The 26,108-nt window shown below is 36.6% G+C and overlaps 8 protein-coding genes across 17 annotated transcripts; 7 read left to right on the top strand and 1 right to left on the bottom strand.

Moving 5' to 3' along the window:
• Window positions 1-2,056: 2,056 nt before the first annotated feature.
• LOC9320569 (microtubule-binding protein TANGLED) lies at window positions 2,057-4,509 on the top strand. The gene is made up of 4 exons (XM_002884457.2): window positions 2,057-2,436; window positions 2,781-2,923; window positions 3,039-3,097; window positions 3,222-4,509. Exons 1-4 carry the CDS (start codon window positions 2,347-2,349, stop codon window positions 4,373-4,375), a joined length of 1,446 nt encoding a protein of 481 aa, XP_002884503.1. The 5' UTR covers window positions 2,057-2,346; the 3' UTR covers window positions 4,376-4,509.
• Window positions 4,510-6,253: 1,744 nt separating this feature from the next.
• Window positions 6,254-7,429, top strand: LOC9320568 (cyclin-P3-1). Its single transcript, XM_002884456.2, has 3 exons — window positions 6,254-6,625; window positions 6,714-6,956; window positions 7,050-7,429. Exons 1-3 carry the CDS (start codon window positions 6,453-6,455, stop codon window positions 7,270-7,272), a joined length of 639 nt encoding a protein of 212 aa, XP_002884502.1. The 5' UTR covers window positions 6,254-6,452; the 3' UTR covers window positions 7,273-7,429.
• Window positions 7,430-10,362: 2,933 nt separating this feature from the next.
• LOC9318475 lies at window positions 10,363-12,779 on the top strand. Of its 4 annotated transcripts, none has more exons than XM_021032389.1 (3): window positions 10,363-10,550; window positions 10,941-12,417; window positions 12,710-12,779. In XM_021032389.1, exon 2 carries the CDS (start codon window positions 11,065-11,067, stop codon window positions 12,400-12,402), a length of 1,338 nt encoding a protein of 445 aa, XP_020888048.1. In that variant the 5' UTR covers window positions 10,363-10,550; window positions 10,941-11,064; the 3' UTR covers window positions 12,403-12,417; window positions 12,710-12,779. The 4 variants fall into 4 exon arrangements, with proteins under 4 accessions (XP_020888048.1, XP_020888050.1, XP_020888047.1 ...); XM_021032391.1 differs by lacking the exon at window positions 12,710-12,779 and adding an exon at window positions 12,562-12,579; XM_021032388.1 differs by lacking the exon at window positions 12,710-12,779 and having other exon boundaries at window positions 10,365-10,550; window positions 10,941-12,514.
• Window positions 12,365-16,532, bottom strand: LOC9320567 (mitochondrial Rho GTPase 3). Of its 3 annotated transcripts, XM_021032386.1 has the most exons (12): window positions 16,070-16,532; window positions 15,664-15,878; window positions 15,160-15,292; window positions 14,864-15,013; window positions 14,561-14,737; window positions 14,233-14,487; window positions 14,067-14,135; window positions 13,929-13,984; window positions 13,751-13,832; window positions 13,091-13,651; window positions 12,830-13,010; window positions 12,365-12,752 (listed from the first exon to the last, which is right to left on the bottom strand). In XM_021032386.1, the coding sequence occupies exons 2-12, from the start codon at window positions 15,873-15,875 to the stop codon at window positions 12,685-12,687; spliced, it is 1,944 nt and encodes a 647-aa protein (XP_020888045.1). In that variant the 5' UTR covers window positions 15,876-15,878; window positions 16,070-16,532; the 3' UTR covers window positions 12,365-12,684. The 3 variants fall into 3 exon arrangements, with proteins under 3 accessions (XP_020888045.1, XP_002882407.1, XP_020888046.1); XM_002882361.2 differs by having other exon boundaries at window positions 15,664-16,532; XM_021032387.1 differs by having other exon boundaries at window positions 14,233-14,484; window positions 15,664-16,532.
• Window positions 16,533-16,908: 376 nt separating this feature from the next.
• Window positions 16,909-18,510, top strand: LOC9320566 (guanine deaminase). Of its 4 annotated transcripts, none has more exons than XM_002884454.2 (5): window positions 16,909-17,022; window positions 17,117-17,159; window positions 17,668-17,858; window positions 17,957-18,061; window positions 18,157-18,510. In XM_002884454.2, the coding sequence occupies exons 1-5, from the start codon at window positions 16,963-16,965 to the stop codon at window positions 18,331-18,333; spliced, it is 576 nt and encodes a 191-aa protein (XP_002884500.1). In that variant the 5' UTR covers window positions 16,909-16,962; the 3' UTR covers window positions 18,334-18,510. The 4 variants fall into 4 exon arrangements, with proteins under 4 accessions (XP_002884500.1, XP_020888397.1, XP_020888396.1 ...); XM_021032738.1 differs by having other exon boundaries at window positions 16,996-17,022; window positions 17,117-17,167; window positions 18,157-18,496; XM_021032737.1 differs by having other exon boundaries at window positions 17,008-17,022; window positions 17,117-17,167; window positions 17,628-17,858; window positions 18,157-18,496.
• Window positions 18,511-18,588: 78 nt separating this feature from the next.
• LOC9320565 (peroxisomal adenine nucleotide carrier 1) lies at window positions 18,589-20,465 on the top strand. The gene is made up of 5 exons (XM_021032735.1): window positions 18,589-18,901; window positions 19,020-19,251; window positions 19,417-19,563; window positions 19,697-19,854; window positions 20,015-20,465. The coding sequence occupies exons 1-5, from the start codon at window positions 18,759-18,761 to the stop codon at window positions 20,301-20,303; spliced, it is 969 nt and encodes a 322-aa protein (XP_020888394.1). The 5' UTR covers window positions 18,589-18,758; the 3' UTR covers window positions 20,304-20,465.
• Window positions 20,466-20,619: 154 nt separating this feature from the next.
• LOC9320564 (protein YIPF1 homolog) lies at window positions 20,620-22,544 on the top strand. Its single transcript, XM_021033627.1, has 6 exons — window positions 20,620-20,774; window positions 20,855-20,894; window positions 21,224-21,304; window positions 21,469-21,658; window positions 21,769-22,036; window positions 22,127-22,544. Exons 1-6 carry the CDS (start codon window positions 20,715-20,717, stop codon window positions 22,331-22,333), a joined length of 846 nt encoding a protein of 281 aa, XP_020889286.1. The 5' UTR covers window positions 20,620-20,714; the 3' UTR covers window positions 22,334-22,544.
• Window positions 22,545-22,971: 427 nt separating this feature from the next.
• Window positions 22,972-25,976, top strand: LOC110229934 (filament-like plant protein 3). 2 transcript variants are annotated; one of them, XM_021031121.1, is made up of 5 exons: window positions 22,972-23,123; window positions 23,362-23,552; window positions 23,738-23,903; window positions 24,002-25,455; window positions 25,595-25,976. In XM_021031121.1, the coding sequence occupies exons 2-5, from the start codon at window positions 23,442-23,444 to the stop codon at window positions 25,709-25,711; spliced, it is 1,848 nt and encodes a 615-aa protein (XP_020886780.1). In that variant the 5' UTR covers window positions 22,972-23,123; window positions 23,362-23,441; the 3' UTR covers window positions 25,712-25,976. The 2 variants fall into 2 exon arrangements, with proteins under 2 accessions (XP_020886780.1, XP_020886781.1); XM_021031122.1 differs by having other exon boundaries at window positions 23,023-23,123; window positions 23,408-23,552.
• The last annotated feature ends 132 nt before the right edge of the window (window positions 25,977-26,108 follow it).

Genomic DNA, 26,108 nt, shown 5'->3' with positions numbered 1-26,108 from the left:
CGCATGAAGCCCAACATCTATTAACAAAGTTTAAACTTTTAAACCTTTGTATAAAGTTGATAATCCTATACCGTTTTATTATGTATCTTTTAAAGTTTTTTTCACACTTATTAAAAAACAACTAAATTCTCTATTCTATTCTTTATTAATATGTTATACAGCTTTTTTCACTGGTCAACATATTAATATAGTAAGAATAAAACTGGATTTTTTTCAAACATCTACATTGAAAATATAAAACAATACTTATTTTATAACAAAATTTAAGTCTAAAACGACACTTAATATGAAACGGATGGAATATATTATTACTTTAAGCGAACACCATTAAAAATGATTTTTTAAAAAAAAAAAGTGGGTTCCAACGACATAATATCACTAATTTAACCAAGTAAAACAATTATTTACATACTTTTTTGTTCATAAAATTTTAAAGTGAACCCTAATTACCAAAGAAAATAAACAAAATATTGTGGGGTCCTAATTTAGCATGACTCCATGAGACACATGTCTCAAAAATCTTGGTGCACATTTTGTCCAATTCATGGGATGATGTCTACTAATCTAGAATTAAAATTATATTGTTTCGAAGAGTTACATCATTTGTTTACTCTCCACATATTTCATTTTGGTCTTTTAATGGCCAAAAAGTTAAACTGTTTACAAGACTTGAATATTTCAATGCAAATCTGAGACGAAAAACAAATGAGACAATATGAGAGAAGCGAAGATATACCGGTGGTTTTCTAGATGTCTTTAACATTGACCATATACAGATTTTGGGATCAAAGAGCATCACTGTGACAAGGAAAACAATACAAAATGGTATGTTATAATTGATATTCCACTATAAGATATGTGGAAATAACTGTCTTCGAAGGTGTTATGTTTACCTTGCATAGAAGAGAGATTGTTTGTATGACCTCCAACAGTGAGCAGTTTGTTTTCCCATGGTATCTACAAAACAAAGAAAGAAGGCATGTGAAGATAATGTACCTCAATCTGAATATTTCTAGGCCCGAAAACTAAAATATTAACAAGAAAATGACCAGGAATGTAATAAAAAGATCGACATGAGGTAATATATTTCTCATTCTTTTGGAACAGAAGTAAAAGCTCATGTCATTTATTACACTCCTGATTATTCTCTGGTTAGTGTTTTAGTTCTCGGCCTAAAAATATTTTTGTGATAGTTTCAACTAAAATTTAAAATTTGCAACAAAAATAATATCATCATATCTTAACACTTTAGAATTATATCTTTTGTTTACTCAACATGTTCTAGAGTAAAATTTGTAACCTCATAAAAAGAAAGTTAAAACCAGTAGTATTTTCCTAAATTTAGTTTGTTTGAAAATATTAAGAAAGAGAGACTAAAAACTTTATGAAGTCTAAGAAAATAAGAAATAACAAATATACGCCCAAAGCAACAATAACGAGTATTACTTGGGAGATTTTTTTGGTTAAAAAAGTAGTATTTTTCCAAACAATCAATTCAGATTAGAGCCCAAAAAAATAGTATTGACATCTATTTATTTTTTTGATAAAAAGTATTAGTAGTGATATCTTAAGAGTATTAATGGCTTAGAAAATGTTTGTATGTCTTATGTATATCTCAAATATATATTATTAAATTTTATAAAAGCATGAGTCAGCCCATATACGAAGTTTTAGTAATGTTGAATAAAAAAATTATTTTGAAATCTTATGTTCAAAGCGTAGAAAAATTCTCCCAAGATTAATCTTCTAGACCCTAGGGATAATTTGGCATTAACAATTTTAGAGTTAAAAAAAAAATACTATATAACGGCTCATGTAGACATGTAGTCCCCACACGCCACTAAATTCACATCAATTTAGTTTGAAGATTAGAAAGTAAAACTGGCTCACAAACACACACACACAAGTCACACACAAAAGATAGCCGTTATGAGTAGTGTATTTGTCCGTTGGGACAAAATTTTTTTAAAATAAAATAGTAACGAAAGATCCGTTACGAAAGTAAACACCTTTATCCGCTCTCTTTCTCTCAGTTCCCGTGCGCCGTGCCTGTTTGACTTTACATTCAGACATTCAGACACAACACACAAGACCCAAATCCAAGATAGGATATCGCGTTTATGTTCGTGTCCGTAACCTAAAAAGACATTCTAGAGCAATTGAGATCGAGAGAAACAGAGAGAGAGAGAGAGATCTGGGTTTCTTGATGCTGTTGTGAGGATCTTCTTATGGGTGGTTTTATTACAAAGGTTTGAGCTTTTATCCTCAAAGCTCAGTTTTCAATTGTGAGGCCAAAGAGAGGTTTTGGGTTAATTTAGTGGGAATTTCAAGATAAATATATAGAAGATGGTTGCAAGAACCCCACAAAAGCAGAGGAAAGTGGCGATGGTGGTGCCTCCTCTCAACTCAGATCTTCTCAAGGAAACAATCAACAAGGTATTTTGTCCAATTTAATACAAGATTAGCATAATAAAGTTTACTACTTTTAATTTTATCAGAATGTGCAAACGCTCCAGTTCTCAGGCTCCTTCCCACTATGTTTGAAGCTTTACTTAGTGACTGAACCCACTGCAAATTAAATAATTGTCTATTTTCTGAGATCTTTCTTTTAATGGATTATTATAAGTTAATTGGGTTTCCATTACAATTGATGTATTCTTGTCGGATTTCAAAAGGATCTTATGCTAGTTTCTTAGTTTAGGGTTTGAATCAGAATATGGGATGTAACATTAGAGGGATTTGTTTAGCTGATTATTCTCAATTTGGTTTGATTTGTGAAGGTTGACAAATGTATGGAAAGACTGCAAGAGCTACAGTACACAATTGCAGGAGGAACCAAAGTTGTCTCCGGTGTGAACCTTAGCCCTCGAAGTACTAGAACTTACTTGAGGACTAGTCTTAGATGCAAGCAAGAAACTTTAAGGTAAACTCAGAAAGAGACAAAAACCAAACTTCACTTATAGAAACTTTGGTGTTATCTCAAATTCAGAAGCTTCTCATTCGGGTTTTAATTTCCCCCTTGTTACATGTTGTTGTAGGATCAAGAGTGCTACTAATAAGAAATCTCCAGTAGGGAAGTTTCCAGCTTCCTCACCAGGTACAATCTCTCTCTGATTCTCACACATACTCACAAGCAATAAGTATGATAGCTCCTTGTTTCACCAAGTTAGTTTTAGTTCCTGCAGATTGTGTAATGTGTAATTATTGATTGTGTAATGTAGGAGATTGGAGGAAAATGTCACTCCCAGCAATGCTACTAGGAGAGACTGTAAATGAAATCTTACAAGCCTCACAGGTCACAAGAGACATTGTAGAAGCCATAGCACCAAAGAAGAGTAGAAAGTCCAGGAGATTAACAATGTCACAAGAAGACGATGGCCCTAAAACACCTGAGACAGAACGAAAATCTCGGGAACCGAACCAACCTGAAACTGTCAGTAGCAATATCAAAGCGAGAAGGAAGAAAGAAAAGCAGAACAGACGTTCAGGATCAGATTCTCCTCCATCTCAACAAAGGGCACGCTCAAGAATTGCGTTCAGAACCGTGTCTCCACAGAAAATAGCAGGGAAGGTTCAGGAAAAGGGAAATGGTGAGAATAGTTTTCGGCATTTGGCTAACAGGGTTTCACCAAAGCACAAACCTTGGGTTAAAAAGGCGGTTCTTTTTCCGAACCCTCTGTTTATTTCTGGTACCACTACACAACAAGCCAAGTTCAGTAGAACAATGTCTCCGGTCATAGCCAGAAATGAGATATCCAGCATCAAGAACAATAAAGAGACGCCTCACAAGTTCTTGATCAAATCTCCTCCCACATCAGCATCTAAGTTTCAGGTCAAGATCAGGAGCCCACCTAAGGTCTTGATTTCTCCTACAAGAAATGGCAGTAACTTGGTTCGGAGGTCACCTAAAGGCTCCAGTTCTCCGACAAGAAACGTTAACATAGGAAAGAAGTCGCCTACCGCATCTATTTCTCCTATTAGAAACTTGGGAAAGAAGTCTCCAAAGCTATCAACTGCTGCTAAGCTCAGAAGATCATTTACTCCTACGAGAAATGGCAGTAACTTGGCCCGTAAGTCGTCCATTTCTCCGAAAAGAGTCACGCTTCAAGCATTTCTTTCTCCCACAAGAAATGGTAACTTTTGTAAGACGTCACCCAAAGCTTTGATTTCTCCGACTAGAGTGAACAAGTCGCAGAAGCTTTCAACAGCTGCAAAGCTCAGGAGGTCATTTTCACCATCAAGACTAGCTATGAGGTTGGTCTCTCCAATGAAGAGCAGGAAAAGTGTAGTCAAGTGTGATGATCATGAGATGGTGAGTGGATTGAAACAGCGTCCGGTTTTAGTTCCTAAGAGATTCTCGATGGGGAGAATCTAATAAGAGAGAGTTTTAAATGAAAGAAGATATTCTTTTAGTTTTTGATGTGTTTGTGTATTGTTGATAAGTTCATCTTTCAGATGTTTGATCGTCAAGAAAATTATATGGGAGAAACATTAATTTAATAAGTGCAATTACTTTTGATCAAGTGTGGCCTTTTTTTTTTTGGTAAGGAACCGGGAGACAATGCCTCCCGTAATTTATTAAAAGGAAATAGACAACAACATTACACGCGAACTTGTCGCGGATGCAAAGAACCTAAAGAATCCGCACTCAATACCGAAGCCACAACGCTCGGGACATAGTTCAACATATGAAAGCCTAACGGCAACGAAAAAGCAAAATCGGCTAACCCATCCGCAAGATAGTTAGCCTCACGATACACATGAACAACTCGGACTTCCCAGTCCTTTACTAAAAAGTCTTGGCACAAACGTACCAGGAAGGACAGCGGATTAGAATCACTTATCCTTGTCTTGAGAAAACCAACAACTGCCTCCGAGTCGACTTCCACTACCAAGCGAGTAATCTTCCGATCCCAAGCCAGGTACAAGCCGTAATACACTCCCCACAGTTCCGCCAAAGGCGCCGTGCACCGCCCTATGTTAAATGCAAAGCCGCCGCACCAATCTCCCGCTCCGTTTCTGATAACACCACCCGCGGCTGCTGGGGCTGGACTTCCTCTCGCAGCCCCATCTGTATTCAGTTTGAACCAACCTTCACACGGTGCCTCCCAGCCAATCATCCTCTCTACACGACTCGTACGAGGAGACTGCGCACTCAGGATCTGATTAGCCTTTATCACCTCACTTGTAAGATCCTTAACGAACCTCACTCTATCCCGACACTTCCCATTTTCCCCAAATATGTTACCACATCTCCATTTCCATCCCCACCAAACCGCCATAACAAACATTGTGGACCATGAGCTCTCCTCTTCTGTCGCCCCTGCCCTTAAGTTATCATATAACCATTCAAGTAGAGACTTCGTGAAAAAACCATTCCTTCTGCGAGCCGGAACAATCCTAGTCCAAATACCCACCCATGGCCGGACAATCCCGGAGAATATGTAATGTGGTCTCTACAGCCCCTTTACACACTTGACAAATATTTGAATCACATAGATGTCTCCTATACCGCTCCGCATTTGACATAATTGCTTGGTTCCCGACAAGCCAAAGGAACACTTTGACTCTCTCCGGCGCCACCACTCTCCATACCCGATTAAAGAAACACTCCACATTTGGTCTTGGTGAATCATCACGGGTTATCAAAGCATAAGCAGATTTTACCGTAAACTCTCCATCCGGATTTTCTCCCCACGCAAGTCTGTCTTTTGCTCCCGTCACCTTATCCACCACCACAGCACATAATTCCAACCTCTTATTCACTGAAACAAACGGAGCTATCTGATCCAGTCTCCAACCACGTCCATCCTGCCATAGCCATAGGTCTTTGACTTTCAACACACTTGATCAAGTGTGGCCTTGTGGGTGTAATTTGAGGTACCACTATAATCTCGCTCACTTTTTTAAAAAAATATATCTTTTTATCACCAAATTAAAGATATATGTGATGGAAAATAATAGTTAACTTGTAATGTGGATCTCTCTGTAGTGGACCTTTAAGGCTTGTCTACTTTCCATGGAACTTTGTAATGAATTATTAAAAGCCAATAGGCAATATGTAACACCAATTTCATAAAAGTCTTATAAAAGTTGGGCTACCAATTAGGTAATTACCTCCTTTTAATTTGCTTTAAGTCATCACTTTTCAGTTCCTCTCTTGCCTTTTCATGACATAAAAGCATTAAAGATGAAACTATGGTTAGCCGTCCAAAACAAAACAATCGATTGGGTCTAACAACATCCCTACACACAATAATATATATACTTGTTGAGCAATATAATACACGTTCCTCTCTCTCAAAGAAAAGAATCTAAAGTGGCAAAACTTTAACAAAAAAAGCTTCAACTTTGCTTCGCTTCTTCCATTTACACCACTTCCTACCTCAAGCAAAAAAAAAAAACAACCAGAGAGATGATCTAAAGCTCTCTCAATCAATTCTAACACAAAAATGGAACCTTCTAGAAACTCCACCAACTCATCACTCTTCCAATGGTTAGGTCTTCTAGAAGATTCTGATCATCCTCCTGATTCTACCCATCCTCGAGTCATAACCCTTCTCGCTTCTATCCTTGAGAAGATGATCCAGAAGAACAAAAAACCATTCCACATAAGACACAACAAGTTTAGTTTATTATTGTCTGAATTGAGATTTCTCTTGTATATATAGTTTCTAGTTCCTCCGGTTTTATATTTGTTCTCATGGCGACAGGGATGATGAGATCACTATGTTCCATGCCTCAAAAGCACCAACGATGAGCATTTATCGTTACACAGAAAGAATCCATAGGTATGCTCAGTGTAGCCCTGCGTGCTTCGTTGCAGCTTTTGCTTACATCCTTAGGTATCTACAGAGACCAGAGGCTACAAGTACGGCTCGTCGTCTCACATCACTCAACGTTCATCGCCTTCTCATTACCAGTTTCTTGGTAGCAGCCAAGTTCTTGGACCGCAAGTTAGTATCTTCTAAATTAGACCTAAATTAAAACTTCTCATACTGTAGATTATTGTGACCAGAGTTTAGTGTGTTGTCTTTTCTGGAGTTTAGGTGTTATAACAACGCATATTATGCGAAAATCGGAGGAGTGAGCACTGAAGAGATGAATAGGCTGGAGAGAACGTTCTTGTTTGATATTGATTTTAGACTAAATATTACAACGGAGACTTTCGAGGAACACTGTCTCATGTTGCAGAAAGAAACGGTGCCTTGTGATTCGAGAAAACTTAGAACAGTTCTTGGAGAGATAGCTTGTAGCTGCCAAGCGATTTGATATAACAAAACTCAAAAGAGGGGAAAAAAAGCCATTGGTTAGATCTTCTTTTCTTCAGTTTATTGTCAAACTAATGTGTTTTGTCATGAGCAAGAACTAAAATCTAATTAAGTTTGGAATCTAAACAATTCTTTTCTTATTGCTCAAGTAATTTCTGAAACAGCTTCTTTTACAATCTCTTCTTTAAAATTCAAGATTATACAATAATGAATCTTAATCCACTCACAAAACATGACCATGATGGATTAAATTACTTCGTCGTTCGTTGAGCCCACCGGAAGGGTCCGGGTACGTGAAAATGTCTACATTTTCCGGCTTTTCAATGTTAGGCCCTATACCAATTCTACTAAATTTTTGGCCCAGATCCAAAAATCATATGAGTGATCATATAGTAAATTTAATTTTGAAAAAGTGATCATATAATTAAATTTTGAAAGAAATAAAGAAACAAATAAGTGTTACAAACAAATTTACGCGGACTAAACTTTTCCGAGGGTCTTTGTTCTAAAGTATTTTCCGCGGTATTGCTCTTTGTGAATGTGATCGACAGATACGACTGGTGGGATACGCGTATTAGAGCGGTGGATATGATGATATTATTATACTGACATAAATATATGAATAAAGTCGTAAACATTGTTAACCATACATGTTTTCTTAACCCAAACAAAATTTTCATACTTTCCGTTATTTCTCTTAAATTTTGAAACACTTTTTTGACTTTTCATATACTTCCTCTGTTTCGTTTTAGTTGTCGTTTAAGGTTTTTTCATACAAATTAAGAAAAGCATTTAATTTTCTGTTTTACCCTTTATTAATATATTTTATAAAAAAAAATTCATTGACCAAAACATTAAAACAGTAGGAATAAAACTGGAATTTTCACCAAACATTTGCATTAAAAACCTAAAACGACAACTATTATGAAACAAAATTTAAATCCTAAAACGACAACTAAACTGAAACGGAGGGAATACAAATATAAATAGTACTCTCTCCGTTTTCGTTTTAGTTGTCGTTTAAGGTTTTTGCACACAAATTAAGAAAAGCATTAAATTTTTTGTTTTATCCTTTATTAATATATTTTATAAAAAAAATTATTGGCCAAAACATTAAAACAATAGGGATAAAACTGGAATTTTCACCAAACATTTGCATTGAAAACCTAAAACGACAACTATTTTAAAACAAAATTTAAATCCTAAAACGATAACTAAATTGAAACGGAGAGAATAGTAGCATTTTAGTTAACCACCTCAAAATTGGTCCCAGTCTCTTTCAGACAAGCTTGTATTAATCTATAGGATAATATTGGGTTGTAGAAATTGCGTTTGAGTTTCCTCGTCGGTTGCAAAGGCATTAATGAAAAGTGTGATACTCTTTCTACCAAGCATTTAAAGATTAAAATACCTGCATGGTTATCAACTCTTATTCTTTTCTTTTAGCTGCACATGGCTACTAAAGTATTTAGCTTCTTTGGTGGCCAATATGAATCTAAAACCAATTGATATTAATGCAACAAAAATAAAAAAATGGAAAACAGTCTTTTTTGACTTTCGACAATCTAATGTTAATGAGTTAATGCCTTATCTCGTTGACTTATGAATGAGACAAGAACGCAAAAATGTTTTTTTTAATTACATAAGCTTTAGACGAAAAAGCAAAAATCTGTTTCTTCTAAAAAAACAAGGGTGAGGCAACATGGCAAAGTGGCTAAAAACTAGGCGATGTCTCATCGTGATAAGGGATAATTAGCTACTGTGTAATCTGGACGACCATGTGCTCTTCCATTAATAAAAGGATCAATTTGTGGGAAAAAAAAAGAATTAATAAAAGATCATAAAAATGGAATCGTTCGGTAACATAACATCAGATGATCAGAAGCTTCTACATGTTGTGATTTGCATTTGATGTACTGAAAATTTGATAGTCTGTGAATTGTTAGACTCCTATCTTTATATTGCTCTGCATTATAGACCATCGTGATTCGTAAGAAGATAAACAAAATTAGCATCTTGTTATACATAATACGTAGATGAAAAACACCTTTTAAAAAATTAACTTGCTGGAAAATCAGTTTAACGTATAAAAAGAAGGGTACTTGTTTAGTTGAACAGTTGGTGAGATTGCGAAGTTTGTAAAGAAACGAATATAGCGACTTGTTCGAGGCCATTATCAACATTAAAGTCAAAGACATTGGGCTTGATCGGTAGTGTCTGTAGAAGCTGTGGACAGCCATTTATTAATCATACAGCTCTAAAACTAAACAATCATGCTTTACAATATTATTTAAAAGTTACAGCTAAAACAAAAAAATATTTGAATTTTGGCTTTACACAGCCAATTTTCCACAGCATCCAAAATAGTGCTTTTGATTTTCTCTTTCTTCTTCTAATCTTCCCACGTCCTCTTTCCAATTTATAATTAATTCATTTAATTTTAGACAATATATGTGATTCCATAATAATGAGTATTATCATAATACCATATATGTATATGTATATATTCTACAACATGATTTACTAATCAAGCTTTCAATTTTAAAAATTCACAGCCAAAATTATAAAATCACAGCTAAAAAATCTACAGTCTAAATTCTACAGCAAAAAATGTAAAGCTACAGCCACAACCACTATTTTTTTTTTTCTTAACAACAAAATGCACAATATTTAGGGACATATGTATATATTAAAATATTATATCACTAGGAGTATTTGATTTCCTTTAATTGAGGTAAAAAGAAATTCCATGTCTCGGTATTAGAACGTTGCAAAAGTGCAAACTCATAATTAGACCGAACGCGTGAACTTAAAAAAATATAGATTTCACCAAACCCTAACCACATTACTGTATTATCTACCCATCAATCTTTAAAATATTCACAAGATTTCACTTCAAATCTTCTCTTCTTTGCACTTTTCTCCGTGATTCTCTTCAAGAAGCTTCTTCCTCCTTTTTTTCCTCAATATTTATTTCTTTTAAAATTAATTTTCCATATATCGAAACCTCAATTTGCATATTCTTAGTTGTCAGTGATTACGACGGATTCTCTTTTTTCCGAGTTTTTTTTTTTATACTCTATTAAATTATTCTTTTTGATTCTCTCTTCGCTTTGCTTTGCTTTAAAGCGTTCTCCAAAAAAAAAAAAAAGAAATTGTGATTGGAGCGACTTTAATCGTCAATTTCCATTTTTTCTATTCTGGGTTTATCGGTCTTATTTGTCTCTTCTTCAAAATATTGCCAGATTAAGCAAAACAAAATCAGAAATTAATAAAAAGGTAAGGCAAAAATTGTCCTTGTAAATTGGCAATCTCTTTCTTTCTCTGGGTTTTTAGAGTTTGTTCTAGAAAATTTCCTCTTTTGGGCTTTATTCGTTCTGATTTTTCACCTGCAAACTTACACCTAAGAGATGCGATTTTTGATTTAATCCTGATCGATAAAGAGATTCGAATTTCTTCTGCCCATCTGGGTCTCTTCTTCAAAGGTTCTTATTTATCTCTCCTGAAATCGATTTGCATGTCAAGTTCGAGGATTTAACTAATCTCCCTTAAGATTTGCAAAAAGTTTCAAACTTTATTTTCTTCTGGGATTTTTAGGGTTCTTATCTCTGCAATTGCATGCACGTTACTTTTGGTGTCTGATTACTCTAATTACTTCGATTCATGCAGGTTTCTGACATGTTGACTCGACCCAGATTTTGATTTCATCTGAAAGTTTGGATTTTTTAGTTGGAGAAGAAGGTGAACTCTGAAGCGATATAGCGACAATTCTGTCTCTCTCTCTCTCTCTCGGATGAATTCTCCGTTGAGTTGCAAGAATCTGAGAGTCTTTTCAAAATCTGTTGCTTGCAAATGTCTTGTTCTTGTTGGTATTGCTCTGTTCTACAGAGCTCTGTTACTCTCTTACTCTCCCAGAAACGCTCTAAGCAATAGCTTATTGTTTCGAGCCCGTCACATGTCAGATTCCTCCTCAACTGGTGGAATTCGGACTGATAAGTTTCTCGAGGTTCCTCAGATCGTGTGGGGTCTAAACAATCAGAAGATAGCTTTTGCTAGAGCTTGCTTGACTGCGAGAATGATGAACAGAACGCTTCTCATGCCTAGTCTAAGTGCTTCCTTGTTTTACAAGGAAGTCGATAAGCTTCGTCCGATTCCGTTTGATAAAGTTTTTCAGCTTGAAAGATTCAACTCTCTCTGTTCTGGGTTTGTGCGGCTTGCTCGGTTCTCGGATGTTAGAAACAGAGCACAAGTGTTTGATCTAGAGAAAGGTAGTGGAAGAAGATGGACGGTTGAAAGAGACTTGGAACACTTGAAACAATCCGCTCGTAACGAGTCCATCGATGAGTTTGAAGTGATCCGTGTCATAGGGAAAAACCCGTTCTTGTGGCACGATCATTGGCCAGTTGAAGACTACGCTAAGGTCTTTGAGTGTATGGTGGTGGTTGATGAAATCTCAAGAGAAGCAGATAAAGTTGTGATGAAAATCAGAGAAGCAGGTGAGGCAGAAAGAGCGAAACTCAAATCCAAAACCGAAATCCCAGGTCCGATACCTTTTGTTGCGGTTCACATGAGGATAGAGATAGATTGGATGATACATTGTAAGAAACTAGAGCAACGGAAAAAGGTCTCAGAGATTTGTAGTTGTAAAAGAGAGATTATGGAGAGAGTAGGGAACATTTCAGGTTTAAAGACTCCAACAGTTCTTTACCTTGCAGTAGCAGATACTCTCTTAGAAGAAAAAGAAGAAGATTCATCGGTTTTAACGGGTTGGAGAGACGGTTTAATACCATTTGAGAAGAAGAAGCTTGGGGTTAAAGAGGAGATTTACGGGAAGTATTCGTATTTGCTTCAATCGGCTATAGATTACGAGGTGTGTTTAAGAGCGGATGTTTTTGTTGGTAATAGCTTTTCGACTTTCTCTAGTCTTATTGTTCTTGAGAGGACGCAGAAAGCGAGAAAGTTAGGGTTTATGAGTTCTTGTAAAGATGGTGAAAACAAGTGGAGATCGTATGCATATAATCTGGCTGGTGAATCAAAGGGAGTTCCAAGAAGATGGATGACGAATATGACTCATTCGAGCTTGCAAGCTATTAGCTATGGCTCAAATTCTGTTTCTTGTTCTAGTGGATGAAACTGGCATTTTTAGGTATAGTATTTTTGGCTTTTTTTTTATACAATTCGTTTATTTGTGGGGTAAAAAGTTGTGTAAATTTTACAGGAAAAAAAAACAATTCTTTGATCTTCTTTTTCATTTAGTTTTTCAAATAATCTGTCCTTCTGATAATGATAGGAAGAGAAAGAAAGAAAAAAAGCTAAGAAGTAAAATCTATAGCAATTCACGCTTATGGAACAAGGCATCTTTGCACAAACAACAATGAAATTTGCAAGTCTGGGATCTTTCTTCAGCTAAGAATTAACTCAGCTTTCTTGCGGTGTAGAGACGGAATGAAGCCAGCCCGGCGATCAAAGCCGCTGTCCCGACTGTTAAAACATTTGGAATCATGATGAGATACAGAAGCATTTGACCAAACATTTTGGAATCCAAGAACTGAACATACTTGAAACCGCCATTAGAGATCTGTTGATTAGCTTGCAACTCCTTTTCTTCTTTGACTCTATCGCTGGAATATTCAAATGAGGATGCTCTGCCGCGGTTAAGATCTTTCGAAATAAGTTACCGAAATCTCCCAGTTTAGAGCTGATTGGTATTGGAGCATCAATCCCTATATCTTGTGTAACCTGCAAAATTCAGTATATGACACATTAATCAACTTATGTTCACAATCATTATGAAAATCAAAAAGAAAGATTAGTATTACTCTAGTTGATTCTTGAATCGCCATTGGGAATGGATCAAGATCAGTTTTTGCTGCAACCATTAAGCAGGGAAACACATAACCAGCATCTTTGCCAATGGTTGCGACCTCAGCAAGCAAGTCAATGGCTCTGTTCCACGAGGACTCATCAGAAGAATCATAGATGAAGATAGCTACATCACAAGCAGCCAATGCTTTATTTGATAACATGAATCCATCTTCTTGAATTCGAATTTCCTTCAGCACCAGAGTTTTATCTGTATTTGCAACCACTCCAGATTCTTTAACCATATTTACAGCATAACGTTCATCTGTTGATCCATTGTTGTTGTTGCTGTCATCATCGTATGACCTTCCGATAAAATGATTGAGGAATGCAGACTTTCCAGCATTCTTGGGGCCAAACACAAAACACTGAACAACTTTTCTTTCAGATTTCTTCTCCTTGCGATCTAGAACTCGCTTCCTAGTTACGCGAATCGCTGAAGATGGATCATATGGGAATCTAATGTACATCAAATATTCAAGACTCCTAGCTGGATCTATTAGTGTCATCAATGACCACTGCAAAGACAGGTAAGTTTTCAAATCTTTAGGGTTAAAATGTAAAACTTTTGAAATGGGGTTCCTCTTAAAGATCGTTACAAAACTTGTTTTGATTACCAGTGAGAGGAAAGCTTCCAGAGATAATCCTCCATCCTTAGTTTCCTCTGTGACATCCTTATAAGGAGCTTCAGTCCAAGGACTGTCATTAATGATTAAATCAATGGACTTACACAGAAGCAAATGAAAGAACATTGTAATCATAAACCACGGTCTTTTGAAATGTCGAAAATGTTACCTTTCAGGTGCAGTTTCAAAGATGTATCCCGTTTCATGAGGTTCCAAGTTATTGTCCTGAAAAAATCAAATATGAAGTTTCGAATCTACCTAAAAATTAGAAAAAGAAGTATATATATACCTAAAAAGAAGAACTTACACAGTCATTATCAAAAAACTCATAGACTTCCCTTAAGAATTCAATAGCTACATTTGTTAGCTCAACACTCTACACAATGAGAAAAGATTTGACTGATCAGAAACAGCAACAAATATTCACAATGATGCCAAGAAAAAAAGGACTTCTATTTCTGTAGATTTTTTACCTGATCAGCCTCACGTTTGAATGATGAATAAGGAATCAGATCATCTCCAAGTCTTAGATCGTTATTGTACCCGAATTTCCTAAGCATAGTCCATAGTGTTTGGATTCTTGCATCTTCGATATAACGTGTGTTTAGAAACAAGAAACCATCCAATGTGAGTCCTCTTTCATTAACTCCTTGTGGAAACTTGACTTGCATAGCTTTTTTCATTTGGTTAATTTCACAAGGCACCAATGGTGTATCGAAGCATTTCTTCTGTTTTAAAAAGAAAATTCTAAATCAATAAGAACAATATGAAACGTAAGAGCTAGAGGGAATAAGAAAAAACCTGAAGCTCGTTTAACTCGGCGTCACTGAGAATACCATCCACGTTATGATCAGAGAGTAAAAAGATTCGTTTCAAGGCAGCGATACAGCGAGGCTTCAGTGAATTGGTTTCTTGATTAAACACAGGTCCTACTGGGTGAATAACTGCTTTTTGTGCATAGTAGAGTACCTTTGTAGCCTACAAAAGAAGCTTTTGAGTGATAAGAACCTAATTTAAAATCAAAACTAACCAGATTCATCACAAAGATCCAACTTCCAGTTCTTGAAATGCCTTAAGTTAAGATCTCAAGCAAAGCAAAGGGACCTGATTTAGCCTCTGAGCAGACCACTGGATAGATGTCTCGACCTCTCGATATCGTTGCATCATAGGTGACGTTATTTGTTCAATGCTGGTTTGATTATAAGCCTCTTTGCTGTCAACTTCATAACCTGCCACTATGATAGGAACTCTCACCTGTTCAATAAAAGAATAACAAGACAAAGTTTAATAAAAAGGTTACAAAACTTCAGGGCAATGAGCATAAACTCCACACTTTACTAATTACAAATTGATTGATGAAGGTGAATAAAGAGAAAAAAAGAAGCAAATTATGAAGGGACCTCTAATTGTCGAAACAGAGGAAGCCAGTGTTTACTCAAACGGTCAAGAGTCTCCGGTCTATCGAATGCAAATGTTAAAACAATTGCATCTGCTTGCTTAACTTCCTTAAGTACCTTTCCCTTATCTTCCGGTCTGCAGATTTTATCAACAGAGACATCAATAGTAAAATGATTCGATTTCTAACCAAGAAAGTGTGATTTAGTGGTTCGGGTTGAAGACTCGGCATGTGTGTCAAAAGCCAAGGATGAGTTCCACCTTCTACAAAAATTGTTGTAGTTCCCACTTGGCTAATGTAATGGAAAACATATCCGGCTTTTCTATAAAACCTCGGGGATTAGACCGGATTTAGGCCTAGGATTAACCCCGGTTATCGAAAAAATATGAAATTATTATTAACCATAAATTTTCAATTATCTCTGCCTTATCCACAAAACCTTATCAGCAAATTCTATGCTTAACCTTTTTGATGTCAATGTAAAGAATCAGGAGAAACATTTAATTACCTTGAAGAAGTGTCGATAACAGTAGCGGGTATACGGTCAGGGAAGAATTCAGAAGGTAAATTGGTGTAAGGTAACAGAGAAGGGATGTTTGGATGGAAAGTGTTTCTTGCTGCAGCCATAATCAAGCTTGATTTTCCACTGCCCTTCTCACCAACCACAACAATTCTTATCGGTTTTGGCGAGCCACTATAATCTCCCACACCCATCCACATTATCTAATATTGCAAAAACATCAAATACTTTCAGAAAATAAACAAACACTGATCATGTAAGACATTTGAGACTAAACACAATGACCAATGTCAAATTACTAAACATATATAACCCTGAGAACTTTAAAATTCTAGAATCAAGATTCAAAACAGAGGCAAAAACAGAGAAATAGAGCAGATGATCAGAATCTTACAGTGTCTCAGAAACAGTTTAGTAAATAAACCTAAGAGATCAAAAGGCGTGACGTTAACAAAGCTTCTTCTTCTTGTTGTCCTATGTCTTATTTTTCTTGTTTTTTCATTTCATCTATATTATATATTGATTAATTCTCATTAACCAATTGCAGTAATTTAGCCATGTGTCTACTTAGTGAATAGGTTTTGTTTTTAACGGTGAAATTGGCGTTTGTGGTAGAGCATCGGACGAAGGAGATTGAGGATCTTGACGTGGATACAACTGGTTTTCTTGGTATTCTTCTGTTTTTTCCTTTTTTGGGTTCAAAGCTTTTAATTGCATGCATTAATCCTTATCTTGCATTAAAATAATAATATCTTTTCTCGTTAGTATTTTAATTTATACAAACAAATTTTAAGTTACAATAAACACATAACAAATGGCATCAAATCTGAAGAACACAATAACACCGAACACAGAAGATATGTTGTTAGATATGTTTAAAATGGTTAATGGAAATTAATCAACACAATCATAATAAAAAAAAAAAAAAGGGGGCTATTTTTTTTATTAAGCAACAACCCATTAGAATAAACATGTTAGTAGTTCTGAATATTGTCGGATTTTAACAGACGTGATATATGCAAAACATGATATGTTAGTTTGATATATGAAAGACACAGAATAACGTGATACATAGGAAAATTATTTGAAAATGGCGGGACATCGAATTATGAATACGATACGAGTATACGAACATACACCCCCATCGCAAATTAAAAAAAAAAAGTATTAGATCAAGCCCATTGGGCCAGAGTGGTTCATTTTGAGAGCCCACTTTGTTCCTCAGAGTCAGAGAGCTGCGTGACGGACGAGAGAATCGGAAACGCGCATAACAACACATTAAAGAAGATGATGTCCGGCGAGAACAACACTATCACCGAAACCCAGAAAGTCTCTGGTTTTGTACCTGTAAGCTCTCATCAAATTCCAGAATTTTTTTCATATAACTGTGCGCTTTCGATACTTGACTTCTGACCTGTTGTTTTGTTTGTGACGGTCGTAGTCTGTTGTTCCAGATCAAGACCATGCCACCGTCGAATTCGCCGGTAAAAATGTAACATTTCCTGATATTTTCGGTTGCTTAGGTGGATTGATAGTTTAACATGTAGGACAGAAACGATTTGATTTAGAATTGAGTATGTTGTTGATTTAGCTAAGACGACAAGAAATTGGTATGGATTCAAAAAATATATAAAGTCTTTTGTTTGAATTCTGAGTCCAGATTCTAGTGTGACTTATGAATTTGTGTTCCATTTTAGGTGATTTTAGCTATTGGAGTTTTGTTTTCTATTATTTGACTTGTACCTCTCCAACTTTCTGAAATCTTAATGATTTTGATGCTTTACATCAGCAAACAGAAGCACATTGTCTTCGACATTATCGCATTGGCCTAATGTAATCGATACATCAAAATACAGCTATGACATACCTAGCTTATTTATTCATTAACTGTGTCGGCTAACACAATCATACGTTTCTTTAACTGACCACTTTATATGCTTATATTTTTGCAGACTTTACTTTACTTCTTTCCTTGTTTGTCGATTTGAGCAGCTGCGAACGAAAGGGACCATAAATATTTAACCCAAGCTGTTGAAGAGGCATATATTGGAGTTGAGTGTGGTGATGGCCGTCCGTTTGGAGCGGTTATTGTTCATAAGAACGAAATTGTAGTGAGCTGCCATAATATGGTTTTGAAGTACAAAGATCCAACGGCACATGCTGAAATCATAGCCATTAGAGAGGTAGTAATCTTCTTGGAGTAACAAAACAAAGATTATCTTTCATGTGGATTTTGCTAACACCTTATTCTAATTATATGATTTTTTTGGCGAACAAACAGGCTTGCAAGAAACTGAATGAAATTAAGCTATCGGAATGTGAGCTTTACGCATCATGCGAGCCTTGTCCAATGTGTTTTGGAGCCATCCATCTCTCAAGACTCAAGGTAATAAGAATGATCACAAAGTGAAATATGAAAGCTGAGTCTTTTTTCTTTTTGCTTCTTCTTTCTGAAACCTCGTCTTGATTACTTGTAAACAGAGATTGGTGTATGGGGCGAAAGCCGAAGCAGCAGTAGCCATTGGGTTCAATAGCATCATAGCGGACGGTGTGAGAGGCATTGGGTGCTACCATAAGTCTAACCTAGAGATTAAAAAACTCGATGTGAGTATCGCCGAGCAAGTGTTCCAGAATACAAAGGGGAAGTTCAGTATATAGTAAGCTCTTTTTCTTCTTGTTGTCATCATCTCTAGAAGAAGAAGAAGAAGCAGAAATGTATTTTTGCTAAACCCTTTTATCAATTACTGTTAATGTTGGCTTGTGTTGGCTTTGGTCCATTTAGAAATGTATGTATGTATGTATAAATACTTTCTTCTTGCAATGATGTTTCTACCATATATCAATTGTCAGATTTTGATTTATTATTGGTAATTTGATCATTGATACGGTTTAAACTTTAAACCAATGTCTGTACCAAAAATAGAGAGAAGCATCAAATCTCAACATAACGGCGATGTTAACGCCGTCATATTGACATCTGTTTAAACTCCCGAGGCAAAATCGTATGATCGCTTACGCATTTCACCTACCCAATTGTCTTCCCACAGGTGAGGATCCAAAACCTCAATCTGTTCGTCGGAGAGATGGGTGTCGATTTGGAATCGGTATCGGAAGCAACCTCCGGAGCCATTGGGTCGCTTCTGAGTACAACGATCTTATATCCTCTTGATACATGTAAATCAAAGTTCCAAGCCGAGGTTCGAGCTCGAGGTCAGCAAAAATACAGGTTCTTTTTCCTTCGAATTTGTTATCTTTATCCTTTGTTTGGATGCATCGATTTCTATAGATAGTGGGTCTCCTCTCCTTTTTTTTTTTGTAATGGTTTTTTTTGGTGATGTTTGCAGATATCTTTCAGATGTTATGTGGGAAGCAATTTCTAAAGGACAAGTCTTGTCACTGTATCAAGGCCTTGGAACTAAGAATTTTCAGTCTTTCATTTCTCAGTTCATCTACTTTTATAGCTATAGCTATTTCAAGAGAGTTCATAGTGAAAGGACTGGTTCTAAATCAATTGGAACTAAGGCAAACTTGCTCATTGCTGCTGCTGCTGGGGCTTGTACTTCTGTCTTGATTCAGGTACGTTTAATTTAATGATCTCTGAGATTAGCTATGTTAGTTTTTGGAGTTTTGTTAGAAATTTGAAGTCTTGGTGTTGGAATGAAAATTTGAGGTCTGGTTTGCTACACTATGTGCTATGATGCAGTATCGATAAATTAAGCCTTGAAACTTATCTTTGTGTAGCCTCTGGATACAGCTTCATCAAGGATGCAAACTAGTGAGTTTGGGGAATCAAAAGGGTTGTGGAAGACCTTAACAGAGGGTACATGGGGAGATGCATTTGATGGCCTAGTGATCTCTCTCTTATTGACATCAAATCCTGCAATTCAGGTAGATTTCTCATTTTAAAGCCATGAGCTACCGAGTCGGGTGGCTCACTTCAATTTCACTTGCCCTATCTCTATCTGCAAGTTTTGTTACCTAGACAACATGACTGGCTGAAATAGTTGGCTACTCTTTGCAGTATACAGTGTTTGATCAGCTGAAACAGCATCTTCTTAAGCAGAAAAACGCAAAAGCAGAGAATGGTTCTTCTCCGGTAGTGCTCTCTGCCTTTATGGCGTTTGTGTTAGGTGCGGTCTCCAAAAGTGTTGCCACCGTGCTCACATATCCAGCAATCAGGTATTACCTTTTGGACAAAGGTTACTAGTATCCTTGATTTCACCCTAGTGAGTTATTGTGTGGGTATACATTAAACTATCTGTCTCAGATAAACTTTTGTAGTAACATAATTTTGAAGACTCTCGCTGATTCAGACATCATATTGGGTTGAAATTTGCAGGTGCAAGGTGATGATTCAAGCTGCGGATGAGTCGAAGGAAAACGAAACTAAGAAGCCCAGAAGAAGAACAAGGAAAACAATTCCAGGGGTTGTCTATGCCATATGGAGAAAAGAAGGGATGTTAGGGTTCTTTAAGGGCTTACAGGCTCAGATCTTGAAGACTGTTCTGAGCTCAGCATTGCTGTTGATGATCAAGGAGAAAATCACCGCAACGACATGGATTCTCATTCTAGCTATCCGTAGAACTCTGTTTCTCACAAACACAAAGGGTAAGTTGAAAAGTCCTTGAGACTCTGAAAATCTGTTTGCCACCACCAAGGTTATTTCACTTCCATGTAATTAGATGATGAATGTGTGTAATAAAAGTGAGATATCTTTGCGTAGAAGAATCAAAGAAAATGAATTAATATGAAACATTTCTTAAGAAACTCAAATTTAAAACATTATGGTATTTGATTGTTGAGCAAATCTCAGTTAGTTTAATGTGAGATATCCTCCCAAGTCTTTTTGCTAACATTAAATTTAATATTACCGTATTTAAAAAAAAAATAAACTAATGAAAGTAAAATAAAGAAAGTATAAAAACATCTAGTGGGACGATGCTTGTAAATGAAAAAGAAGTTTTTACCCTCTGGTTCCCGTTTCAAGGCCGATTTCGTTTCTTTAGAGAGCTTCGAGACGAACGTGAAATCGGCACAAGATGATGTCCGGCGGGAACTACACGACTATCGACAGCCAGAAAGTCTCTGGATCTGTACCTGTAAGTTCCTTTCAATTTTTCGCTTTCGTCCCTACACTGATTCTTCCGATCTGATCTAGTTTCGTATGTCTGAATCGTAGTCTGTTCCAGATCCAGGCCATACCACCGTCAAATTCACAGGTAACATTCTCGTCTTTTCTGAAACTTTCGGTTGCTGAGGTGAATTTGATAATAGAGCGTTTTGGGAAAGAACGATTTTGATTTGGAATTAGAGGCCCTTTTTTTCTTTCGGACGTAAGACTATGTTGACCTTAGCTAAGATTACTGCAATTTGTTAGGTAATGCTATAGATTCTGAAATCGAACTCTAGTTTGAACAGAGAAGGGTTTCGCGATTAGAATTTATTGTTTAGGGAGAAAGAGTAAGTCTTGCAAAATGTATTTCGTTCTCATTTAAAGTTTTGATTTGACTTGGTTAAGTTGTGATTGAGGGATGCATTGTTTTTGCAGAATCAAATCTACAAACTTTTCCTCCATCTGCTACTCAGGGCAAGATCTCTGGTGGTAGTAATCCCCCTCGAGATGCTGACGGTAAGATTCTCTCCCGTTAAGAATTTCTGAATGTTGATCAAGTAGATTGAGGAATTTAGATGTGGAAACGTGTTCATCGACTGGTTTCTGTTGATTGCTCGGTGTCAGTCTTTGTAATTCTGTTTATCTTATGGTTTATAGTATAAAATTTGAACCTGTTGCAGATACATTTTCTGGGCATGGTAATGGTAGTACAGATGAACCTCAGTCTGGTGGCTGGCTTCATAAATTCACTGTTGGTGCTTACAAGCCCTTCTTTGATGTTGACACTTCGGATGTTGTAGAGCGACTCAAGGAATCTCTTTTCCCATTCCGTGGAACATTTACAGAGAAGACAGCTGATAAACCTGACTTGTAAGAGTTGTGTCTTTTCTTATCATTTTTCAACTTTGAGGGGATTTTCTATTTGGTCTCTCAAACTTGGCCAATGTACCTCAAATGGTCAAAATTGATTATGTTTGCAGGTATGGCCCATTCTGGATCTGCACCACCTTGATATTCGTTGCAGCATCTATCGGCACATTTGTCACATACATAGCACACAAATGGAAGAAACAAGAATGGAACTACGATATCAATCTAGTGACTTGGTCTGCAGGAGTGTTCTACGGATATGTCACAATTGTTCCTCTAGCATTATATGTCGTTCTCAAATACTTCTCTGCACCATCAGGCCTCGTCCAGCTCTTCTGTCTCTATGGCTATTCCCTTTTCGTCTTTATCCCAGCATTGGTACCAAATCTCTCCTAAAAAGTGTGATCATATCGAAACATCTGAATATAATGAGACTTTTGACATATTCATCTGTTTCCAACTCTGCAGTGCCTTTCGGTTGTCCCAGTGGAGATTTTCAGATGGGTGATCGCGGGTGTAGCCGGGTTCATGTCTGCAACATTTGTGGCTTTGAACCTGAAAGCTCATATCAATTCCGCTGGAGAGAGATCGATCCTGATTATCGCCAGCATCTTTCTTTTGCAGCTCGCGCTTGCGGTCGTGCTGAAGCTCTACATCTTCAATGTCAAAGTTTGATTCATTAAAAAAAAAACTGAAACTTGATCTTTATAGAACAAAAGGTAATGATTTCTGATATCTGTAGATGCTATAATAGTATAATGTTTCTCCTCGAGAGTTATCCAATTTTGTACCGTTTGGAGACTGTTACATTTATTTACTCCATGATTTACTTTGTAGAAGATAGTGTAATAACAAATCGATTTGTAGGTGCTGTGATGTTCAAACTTTCAAAATAATTTGAAGAAGAAAAAAACAATAGAAGGATTGATTTTAATATTATTTATTTATGAAGAAAAGAAAATGGAAAAGAAATAAAAGCACCCTAGAATCTTGAATACTATAGGGTCTAACAAGATTTGTACGGATACGGTTGGGTTCGCTAATATCTTCCTTTCACTGGTACATCTGACAATTCTGTAAATATTCTTCCACATTACGTCAATAACCAGTTCCGAAACATCTTACGATTTTTCTCTTTTTTGTTTCTTCTTTTAGTATTCTTCATTCTATGTTAAATATTTGTTGTTTTTCAGTGTTTGGCTGTAATAGTAATGTCGAATTTCTACACAAAATAAAAGAAAAAATACAAAAAAATATCAAGTATAATAGCTACACATTATCTATCATGTGGGTCTCAATCATCGAGACTTCCACTTTTTAATTTTTTTTTCCTACTCTCTTTAAAAAAAAAAAAAAAAATTAATCAATCTGTTCTTTTGTGAACATGGTCGTTGAATATCGTAGCCAGATTCACACAAATCTTCTTCCTTCAATTATTTCAACTTCTCTTGGCGTGAGATTTGAGGTATGTGATGTGGTGTTAAGTTAGGTACTCTGTTACGTTTGTTCATCTTTTACATATTAAGCAATCAAAATCACCAAACATTTTTTTTTTTCTTTCTGAAAATTGATTGGGCGTTTGGCAGAGATTTTCTTGTTGGGAAAAAATTGATTTTTTTTTTTTTGTCAGAGAGTGAATTATAAGTGAGATCAATAAATTTTGCCCCATTTTTAAAGCTTTCTCCTTTTATTATATATTTTAGGTCGCAACTAAATTGGAGTTAAAGTCTGCTGTTGAGATTGTTTCAGATGAGTTTGGTCTGAATGTTTGGTGGTTTTGGATATGGACCGGAGGAGCTGGTTATGGCGGAGGAAGTCATCTGAGAAAAGTCCCGGCGAAACTGAGAGTACTGGCTCTGTCTCTTCTCACTCTGAAAGATTCTCAGACGATCAGGTTACACTTTTTGCAATGCCTTTGTTTCATCTTTGTTTCTTTTGTGGTTTTTTCTTGTTCTTGGGGTGTTAGAATGTAATCGCAACTCCGAGAAGATTAGTTGTTGTTTATGTGGTGCGCATTGCTGAAACCTTGGTCTTAATCGTTTTGATTGTGTTTGGTGTGTAATGTGTGTGGAACTTCAGAGATCTCAATCACCGGAATTAATATCTAAACCGGTAACAAGAGAAGAAGAGGCAACGGCGGATATCAAGATTCTAACGGAGAGGCTCTCTGCAGCTCTTTTAAATGTCAGTTTAAAAGAAGATCTTGCTAAACAGCATGCTAAAGTTGCAGAGGAAGCTGTCTCAGGTTTGTTGTTATTTTTGCTGTCACATTTCTTTTTAGCGGAAACCGAAATTAGTTTGCTGTAAATGAACGAATGTACATGGGAATTTTGCTTCATCTAGGTTGGGAAAAGGCAGAGAACGAAGCTGCGGCTCTGAAGCAACAGCTTGATGCTTCTACAAGCAAGGTTTCGGCTCTTGAGGATCGAAATAGTCATCTTGATAGTGCGCTTAAGGAATGTGTGAGGCAACTCTGGCAAGGAAGAGAAGAGCAAAATCAGAAGATCGAAGAAGCTATAAACAATAAATGCAAAGAGTGGGAAACTAAAAAATCTCAACTTGAAGCCCGAATTGAGGAGCTCCAAGCTAGACAAGACGTTACCACTGCTTCTGTCCACGAAGACCTTTACCCGAAACTTGAGGCTTTAGAGAAAGAGAATTCAAGTTTGAAGCTTCAACTACTTTCAAAAGCTGAGGAGGTCAAGATTAGAACTATAGAGAGGGACTTAAGCACTCAGGCGGCTGAATCTGCCAGTAAGCAACAGTTGGAAGGGATTAAAAAGTTGACTAAACTTGAAGCGGAATGCAGGAAACTGAGAGTCATGGTTCGGAGATCCGACAATTCTAGTGAGCTCAAATCTTCTATAGATAACCAGTCAGACTACTCCGGGAGAGTTTCTTTTAGTGATAATGAAATGCAGAGCCCCTCTGAGAAGACTATTGGGAAAACTTCAATGGCTCCTTCAGTAGACATCGGTTTAATGGATGATTTTCTCGAGATGGAAAAGCTCGCTTCTCTGCCGCATCCTGAACCTGGAAGAAAAAATTCAGAGAGTAACAAGGAATTAGAGAAATCTAATGCTCACGTAAACCAACTAAAGAATGAATCCAAAACCTCGCTTCACAGAATTTCTGAACTGGAAGAAAAAGTAGAGATGGTAGAGGTAGAGAAATTGCAACTGGAGATGGCTTTGAATGGATCCAAAGAGCAAATTGAGGCATTGCAGAGTCGGTTAAAGGAGATAGAGGGGAAGTTATCAGAGATGAAGAAACTAGAGGCAGAGAACGAGGAACTAGAGTTGTTATTGGGTGAATCAGGAAAGCAAATTCAGGATCTTCAAAGACAGTTAAACAAAGCTCAAGTGAATATGTCAGAACTAGAGACTAGAAGAGCCGAGAAGCTGGAACTGACCATATGTCTGAATGGAACGAAAAAGCAGCTTGAGACATCGCAAAATCGGCTAAAGGAGACAGAGAGAAAGTTAACAGAGCTTCAAACTCTGCTACATCTAACAAAGGATGCAAAAGAAGCGGCTGAGGATGGTGTAAAGGCTGCAAATGAGAAAACTGAAGCGGTTGAATCAAAACTTAGAGATGTCGAAGCAGAAGCGGAATGTTTGATCTTGAAAATCAAGTCTCTGGAAGATGTCACAGAAAAGGAACGTGCTTTATCAGCAAAACACATTTCAAAGTGCAACGAACTGCAAGATGAGATCTCCAAACTAAAACAAGAACTCGAGCATCATCAAGAAACACAGCCTGAGCCTAACCTTATGAAAGGTTTTGAGCTGAAGCAGGTAAGCTTCTCCTCTCTTCTGAATGCAACATTACATAATACTGATCCATGGGCATATACAGTTTTAGAACCTCTTAGGGACTTGCAAGTATATTTCATTTTGTTTTAAAAACTCCTTCATGACAATGTGGCAATGACAGGAGAAGGAATTAGCAGTAGCTGCCTCAAAATTTGCAGAGTGCCAGAGAACTATTGCGTCGCTGGGGCAGCGATTACAGTCACTGGCTACACTTGAAAATTTCTTGATTGAATCTTGAGGAGGAGCTACATCTTTCCCCATGAATGCTGAGAAGAATCGATAGACTCTAAGATCTGGATGATGATGAGCAGTTGAATCTCTGCGTTGGAAATCTCATTCATGAACATAAGTGTAGAGACATGAACAAAAAAAGTCTCTATATACATCAGAAAGTAAGGCTAAGAGCCAAAACAGGATTGAGATTATTTGTCAATAGAAACAATGGAAAGAACAAGATAACATTTCTTCTTTCAATTATATAAATTATATCCATTCAGATTCTATTGTTATGTTAAGGTCAAATCAAATATATAAGGGATTAAGTTCCCATCATCATCATCACTATCTGTTACTTGTAAGCCCTTGCCTCTTCGTGCACATTATAAGCATCAGAAATCTCACCTTAAATTCATCAT

This window comes from Arabidopsis lyrata (assembly GCF_000004255.2).
Source record: "Arabidopsis lyrata subsp. lyrata unplaced genomic scaffold ARALYscaffold_3, whole genome shotgun sequence".
NCBI lineage: Eukaryota > Viridiplantae > Streptophyta > Magnoliopsida > Brassicales > Brassicaceae > Arabidopsis > Arabidopsis lyrata.
Note: the sequence above shows the minus strand (reverse complement) of the source record. Positions and strands in the feature narration are given on the sequence as shown.